Source organism: Limanda limanda, chromosome 2, assembly GCF_963576545.1.
Source record: "Limanda limanda chromosome 2, fLimLim1.1, whole genome shotgun sequence".
NCBI classification, from domain to species: domain Eukaryota; kingdom Metazoa; phylum Chordata; class Actinopteri; order Pleuronectiformes; family Pleuronectidae; genus Limanda; species Limanda limanda.
In genome coordinates, this window is record NC_083637.1 from 1,040,001 (window position 1) to 1,048,088 (window position 8,088).

General features: G+C 41.6%; 1 protein-coding gene across 1 annotated transcript in view; it reads right to left on the reverse strand.

Moving 5' to 3' along the window:
- LOC132995866 (E3 ubiquitin-protein ligase pellino homolog 1-like) overlaps positions 1 to 1,487 on the reverse strand; it is a 12,492-nt gene extending 11,005 nt beyond the window's left edge. Inside the window, exon 1 of the mRNA XM_061066100.1 lies at positions 1,402 to 1,487. Within this exon, the coding sequence (XP_060922083.1) occupies positions 1,402 to 1,487 (86 nt within the window). The remainder of the gene's footprint in view (positions 1 to 1,401) is intronic.
- Between the last annotated feature and the right edge of the window lie 6,601 nt (positions 1,488 to 8,088).

Here is an 8,088-nt window from a genome sequence, read left to right on the forward strand (position 1 = left end):
AAAACAAACTGAACATTTCTCTAGAGAGTCAAAGAGGGTTCAGTGGGACGTTATCTTCAGAGCCAGACGCAGGTGAATAAACATTCACGTTCATTTAGGAGGTGAAACTTTCTTTCACAGGATAAAACTAACTTCCTGTGTTTCAGATCAGTGACGGTCTGATTTCACTCAGTGCACAAAGAACAGGATCTGCTTCATCACTGCGTGGATTCTGATTGAAACATGTCGCAACAAAGAGAAGTTGGTTTTCAAGGTTTGTCGACTCCAGTGAGTCTGGACGAGTTCTAACTGCTTCATAACTGACGGACGGGAAACTAATCAAACAACTTTACACATGTTCGTGACTTTCTGTGTAATCATCATCTTCTTGTTCACCTGAAATATTCAACTGAATTACTTCACAATGAAGATTCTTTCACATCTTCTTTGGTTCAGACTTTTCAGTTTAGTCTGAACCTAAATATCAGGTGTGAAAGTTTCATCAGAGCACGGTCAGACTAGTGTGGAGTACTGGAGTACTGTAGAGTACTGTAGAGTACTGTGGAGTACTGTAGAGTACTGTATAGTACTGTGGAATACTGAAGAGTACTGTGGAGTACTGGAGAATACTGTAGAGCACTGTAGAGTACTGTAGAGTACTGTGGAGTACTGTGGAATACTGTAGAGTACTCTAGAGTACTGTAGAGTACTGTATAGTACTGTGGAATCCTGTAGAGTACTGTAGAGTACTGTGGAATACTGTAGAGTACTCTAGAGTACTGTGGATTACTGGAGTACTGTAGAGTACTGTAGAGTACTGTAGAGTACTGGAGTAATGTGGATTACTGGAGAGTACTGTGGAGTACTGGAGTACTGTAGAGTACTGTGGAATACTGTAGAGTACTGTAGAGTACTGTGGAATACTGTAGAGTACTGTAGAGTACTGTAGAGTACTGTAGAGTACTGGAGTACTGTGGATTACTGGAGTACTGTAGAGTACTGTAGAGTACTGGAGTACTGTGGATTACTGGAGTACTGTGGAGTACTGGAGAAATGTGGAGTACTGGAGTACTGTAGAGTACTGTAGAGTATTGAAGTACTGTAGAGTACTGGTGTACTGTGGAGTACTGCCCCTGAAGGTCCTGATGCTGGTAGTGATGCCATCAAGATGTTACCATGGCAACCAGATGAACGATTCATTCATTGTCAGACAAAACTCTTTAGTCCCTAAATTACAACATGAAACCAAAACTAACCAGATCCCAAGAAACAGCGGAACAAGCACTTGAAGCTCGTAGTGAAGTTCACGCTGCAGAGAGATGATCTCATTCCAGATGTTTTCTTTAGACAGTGGTTGTTTCAGGGACTAGAGAAGAGAAGCTGACTTGTTTAAAGCTTCACACAGATTCCAGCAGGTCTCACCCCAGCAGCAGGAGCTCTCCATATGTGAGGGGTCCTTTGGTGGAGGGGGGGGAGGGGGGGATGTTTTCCTGCCCGAGTGAAAACATCTGTCGCCCAGTGTCGCCCTCAGAGCGTCTCCATCAGCGCACGTTCAAGACACGTCACCTACACACACAACAATAACAAGTTGAACAACTTTGACTTCACAAACACACAATCTGATCATTACATGTAAAGTGAGTCGTTTCTCCTCACGTCACTTTGAATATTTAGTTTAAAAATGTAAAAACAGCTGCTGTGGCATTCACACAAAACACACACAAAGGCTTCAGCACAGCCTCACACATGAGTACGATACACACACACACACACACACTGTCTTTGTGTTGGGAGCAACAGTGGCACACAATCTACGTATTGACTGCAGAGCGCTGAGTGAGGCTGTGAGGCCTGAGGTCATCATGCTGTCACCACTGAAAACAAATTAATAATAACAATAGTAAATATATATATGTACAAAATATGTACATATTACAACACTGATAATCGAAATCTAAAATGAATGTGATTTTTACTTCCTGCTGGTGAAAGGAAGAGTCAAGCTCCTCCCACCCTGTTCTACCGGTGAAGGATGATTGAAAACCCTGTCACTCGGGCGTGTGACTGACCACGTCCATGACCACGTCCATGACCACGTCCATGACCAGCGTCCTGGGGCTTCAAGCTGAAGATATTTATAGTTGTGAGTATAATGCAAAGAAAAGAGAGGCTCCTCCCTCCCTCCCTCCCTCCCTCCATCAGGAGCGGCCTGGAGCTGGACACCAGGGAGGACGTCTCTTCTCTAACAAACCCTCTGTTGTGAACGTCTCTCCTCTGGTGACGGAGACGTGACCTCCGCCCACAGACTCCATCCATCACTCATGGTTCCTCATGGACGACACAAAGCTCTTTGGATTTCAGCTTCTTCTCCAGCGTCAGATGGAAGAACTACGTTTGTTACGGTGGCGCCCACCCTTCCCCCCCCCCCCCCCACCCGTTAGATTAGCATGGTTTTGAATCTGAATTCAGTTCTGACTCCATCATTGACGTGGAAATCACGTGTGAAACAAAGTGAATCAATGTGTTGACTCTGACTGCGTCGTCCCACTGGATATTACCCATGATCCTCTGCTTCCTGACCCTGGAGAGCTGCAGCTGTAACACATCCACCAAACTCTGATCAGAAGTCTTCATGTTTTAACAGTTTCCTGCTGAATATTGGAGATAAACTCTGGTTTTTAATAACTTCAGAGTCTTTTGAACTGATCTCAGTTCAGCTTCACTCTTCAGGTGGAGCTAGTTGTGACAGTTGAAGCTGTGACTCACACACACACACACACACACACACACACACACACACACACACACACACACACACACACACACACACACACACACACACACACACACACACACACACACACACACACACACACACACTTCACCATGGCACAGACAGAGATAAAGGATAAATAACTAATAGTTTCATTATGAGTAGATTAAACAAATGGTTCCATTCTTGCTCCATGAAAACACCAGATTATTCAGATTGCAGCTCATTAACCAGATGAACCAAGATGACACCCGGTCATTAATGTTTGGATAAGAAGACGTGAAGCTTTGCTGGAGGATTTCACTGAAGATCAATATCATAAGAAGAGTTCGTTCTTCAAATGACTAAAGAGCAGTGGTGGGAAGTAACGAAGTAGAAATAATTCGTTACTGTACTTAAGTAGATTTTTCACATATCTGTACTTTGCTTGAGTATTTATTTTCCTGACGACTTTTTACTTTTACTCGTTACATTTGAACAATAATATCTGTACTTTCTACTTCTTACATTCTCAAACTGGCTCGTTACTTGAGCAGTGGAGGTTGACGCAGCTCTCTCTCTCTCTCTCTCTCTCTCTCTCTGATCTGGGGTTCAAAATTTGTGAAATCATACATTACATACATTATATTCATATTGTTGTTATAATTTTTCAGTCAGTTGAGATAAATCTTGAGGAGAAACATTTTGGGTTGTTTTGTGTCTGTATAGGACACCTATAAAAAGCACTTTGCATTTTTAATTTTTTGTACTTGTGCTTTTACTTTTGATACTTAAGTACATTTCAACACCAGATACTTTTGATACTTAAGTACTTTTAATATGAGGTACTTTAAGACTTTTACTCAAGTCATTTTCTGACGGGTGACTTTTACTTTTACCGAAGTCACTTTCTGGTAAGATATCTGTACTTTTACTCAAGTATGGCTTTCAAGTACTTTATACACCACTGCTAAAGAGTTTTTCTCAGAGCTTGGTGACGATTAGAATCAGACTCAGACTCTTACAGTGAAATCCTGACGTGTTTTGCCGTTATTTCAAATGTATGATTGTGAGAAAGACGAGGTGTGTGTGTGTTTTGAGGTGTGACACTCTTGAAACACTGATGGATTCGATCTCCTGAGAGGGGTCGGCACGCCGCGAGCTTTCAACACGAGACGACAGTTGGACAAGAAGGAAGAAAGTTTGGGTTTTAAACGGGGAACAAAGGCACAAAAGAGGCCAGGTGGACTGCAGAGACCCTGACCCACAACCACTGCTTACTGCACACACACAGACACACAGACACACACACACACACACACACACACACACACACACACACACAATAATCAAAGTGTAATTACTTGGTGTAAGATGTGTAATTACTCTATATATAGTTATCAGTAAACTCAAAATCCAGGATTTGGAGAAAAACACTACAGGAGTATTTTGGGATACATTCAGTCAAAGTATAACTGTGTGAATTATTTTAAACTACATGTGTAATTTGGTTAAATAACTATCTTTGCATCCTGAATTCCACATCACACTCACTTCATATAGAATCATCACAGGGAACAGGAGTGTTAAAGTTGAGGGAACAAAGAGAAACCATTAAAACAATTAACCCATTATAAGTTAAATACACTTATATCAAATAAAATGTTGACAAATAACACAAATGAGCTCAAATCTCTTTAAACACAACAGTTCGGTTATTCTGAATGTCTAAGATTAAAATGACAGAAGATCCGTTTCAGTGAAGTTGAATAAAACCGGTTTTCACACAATGAACTGGTTGAGCTTCAGTTTTCACAAATCAACTCACAGAAGTTCGGAGGCTCCTGGTGCGAACGTCCCGCTCACCGGTGAGCTCACCGATGAGCTCACCGGCCTCTGAGCGCTGAGCCAGACTCGGTGATAAAAACGTCACCGGGACTTTGAGCGAGTTCTCTTCGGTCAAACGTTAAATTCACAACAAACCCAGTGAGCTTCAGCTTCGTCGCCGAACCGGCCTCTGATTGGCTGATCCTCACATTCTCACCCTTACAGCGACCAATGAGCGCGCTTCATTCCCGACTGCAGCCAATCAGAGGCAAGGAAAGGGCGGTTCTTGAAAGACAACGCTTGAGCCTCTTCCTCCCAGATCCTTTCAAAATAAAACAAGGAAGTGCAGCAGCGGCATTTCAAAGTAAAGCCATAAAAAGACTATTTTCAATTAGTAAAAAGTACTAATATTCAGTAAAAGTATTACCAATAAAGTGAAGATACTATCTGTGAAACCCTTGAATTCAAGACTTTGATGAAGTGAAAGGACAAAAGTGTTAAAGTCCAAGTTTAATACAAGGGACCACCGGAGTCCCCTGACAGAGACGGGCAGCGTTACATTGTCTCTATATTCCATAAATACCATAATACTAAAATCTGATGGTCACTACTGGTGACTTGGCTTTTAAATAAAGTTTATGGCCTCTTGATGGGGAATACACACAAGAGGCCGCCCCCTTTCCAGAGAAGTTGAACTTGTTTTGCCGTCTTGCATATCTTGATAAAAAGCTGGAAACTAAATACACCCAGAGTGGATCGTTCTATTTACATTTCATTTGGTCACATTTAAAATATTACAGGAACCTTACTGCATATTAGGAAGCTCTTAGTAGTGCACAATTTAATGCTTTACTTTGATGTGAGCCTGCATTCAGCACGTCGGCCACTAGGGGGCAGCACAGCGACCTGTGAGCAGCACTGTGATGGAGTGTGATCACACCGGGGACGTGTTTCACACACCCTGCAGACAAAGAGCAGCATGAGCATGTGGAGTTTCTGTCCATCCGACAAATACAGATTCTCTCTGTTCTGCTCGAGTCAGGACCAGAGTTGGGTTGTGTTTGGATACAAATCTGGAGATGATATTGGGGTTCGGCTCCGATCTCACTGGCTGTGCTATTTACTAGATGTTGTTATATTTCATGTGCCTGTAATCTGGTAAAACATCAGGTTTGGGTTGAGCTCGGCTAATTTTCGCACTGGCTCAGTCGACTTCAGACAGAAAATTATGGCCAGACTTTTATGGGCTCATAGTTTTATATTTGCAGCTCAAAGCAGCGCTGAGGAGATGAGACTCAATCAGAGAAACAAAGATGTCAAACAGAGCAGAAAACTTTAGGATGATGAATAAACTTCTCTGCCAGCTGCTAAGTGCCATCTTTTATTTCACTTAGTCATTAAATCCGTTGTTGAGATACAATATTAATGATAATGCAGCTTTAAAATGAAAGCTTAACTGATGTGGAGAGGAAATAATCTTTTGTTGTGTGTGTTCCTAACTGAAACACACAACAATCACTATAACCAGTGCAAAGCATTCTGGGAGTGACCCGGTTGCTTCCTCACTGACCAGACGAGCGTCCACCTCCTGAAGCTCATTACTGGCTTTGCCTAGAGGAGGTCAAAGGTCAAAGTTACAGATTTTTCCTCTATTTAGTAAAGACAAATCATAAACTATATTTTGTCTTCTCCCTCAAGTCACTGAGCTGAACGTCTTCTCTGCTCTGTTTGAATTCAACTCCTGGACGTCAGCGACACAGTGACACATGTCGCACTGCAGTGACTCCTCAACTTTAACACAACTCAGCTTGTAAAGTGCAACATTAAACTTATGGATGTTTATTACAGCAACGAGCAGAACAATGTGCCGTCAATTCTCAGGAAACTTTCGGTGTCACATTCAACGTGCGACTGATCAACTGCCTTTTTTTTTTTAAAGACCACACAAGTCACATAAAATAACTTCCTGTGAAAATAATGTGTTATTATTGCACAACACAAAAAGCCAGTGGAACACAAAGTTTTATGTTCGTCCAGAAACAGGAAGAAAACAACTTTAGAGCAAAACAAAAATGTGTTTGGACTTAACTCTTTATAAATGAAACCTACTAGTTAAGTGCACCAAATAAAAGTCCACTTTAAGATTGTTAATGTTTATAAAGCTACATAGTTATTTTAAAAGTGTCTGTTTGCAAGGTTCAGTGAAGGTTTTATTCATTTTATTATAATACTGGCATTTTTTTTTAAATACATACATTCTTTGACCTTTTGAGGAGGAGGAGGAGGAGGAGGAGGAGGAGGAGGAGTAAGAGGAGGAGGAGGAGGAGGAGGAGGAGGAGGAGGAGGAGGAGGAGGAGGAGGAGGAAGAGGAGGAGGAGAACGTCACCTGTCACGTGTTATAGGAGTTTTATCTTACACTTGTAAAAAAACAGTACAGAAATCCAGCCGAGTAGTTTTTGATCTTCCACAGGATGTTGCAGGTACACGTTTGGCCTCGGTCCAGCCCGTCGGTTCTGGTCATAGATAGAAATGTATATTAATACAGAAATATGCTAGTTTTGAGTCAAACAAGCTGTTACACTTGAATCCTGAACAGCAAAGACACAACAAAAGCACTGAAAATAAAGGAAATTCAAAGAAAACAGACGAATAATAATAATAATTTTATAATCCTCGTCCCACCACTTCCTCCTCTCTCTCTCTTGCTGCTAAAGTATGTTCTGGTCGGCTGTTTTTGAAGAAGTTGATGGTGAAGGTAAGGAACGTGGACCCAGTACTAACAAGTATAATAATGTTTATTACACAGAAGTTTCACAGGTCAGGACGAGCTCTAGAACTCGGAGAAATCACACAGGCCAAACGGTGAAATCTGACAGGCCAGTAGGGTTGATGAGGTGCATAGTCAGTTCTTCAATCTTACGATCGCAGTTACTTAAATCATACTCTCTCAACTCACTCGCTGCATCATTAGAAAATTTTATCAGGCTGGCTACAGTCTCTGATAGGACGTTTGGTCCTGAGGGAGCACTTGCCCCATGGTGGTACATGCTACTCATCTTCTGACTGCGAAAAGGCACCTGGTGGACTGCTCAAGCTCGCTTGGATAAAAGCGGGTAAAACACTTAATTAACAACTACACAACAAGATGCACAGGTGAGCTTCACCCTGTGTCTATATAGTAGCACTGAAGGATAGCTCGGTGGCTCAATCCTTAAGACCTAGTTGTTCAACAACTAGTCTCCTCAAAACTAGTCTCTCAAATCTAGTTTGTCTCCTTAAGATCAACAAGCATGCAGAAAATCTCCAATAAAATTACTAACTACTGAAACGCAGTCAGCAACCAACCATAGTTACACAAAAAGTCTGTTTAGAAAAGGGAATTAAGAATAAAGAAAATTCAGAGAGAAATTAGTTTCTAAACCTATTTCTCTCTTCAAAAATGAATTATTATTATTGTGCATTGAGATGACACAACCACTGATATGCTATAAGCAACCAATCACGGATACACAAGGCACTAGTATACCTGC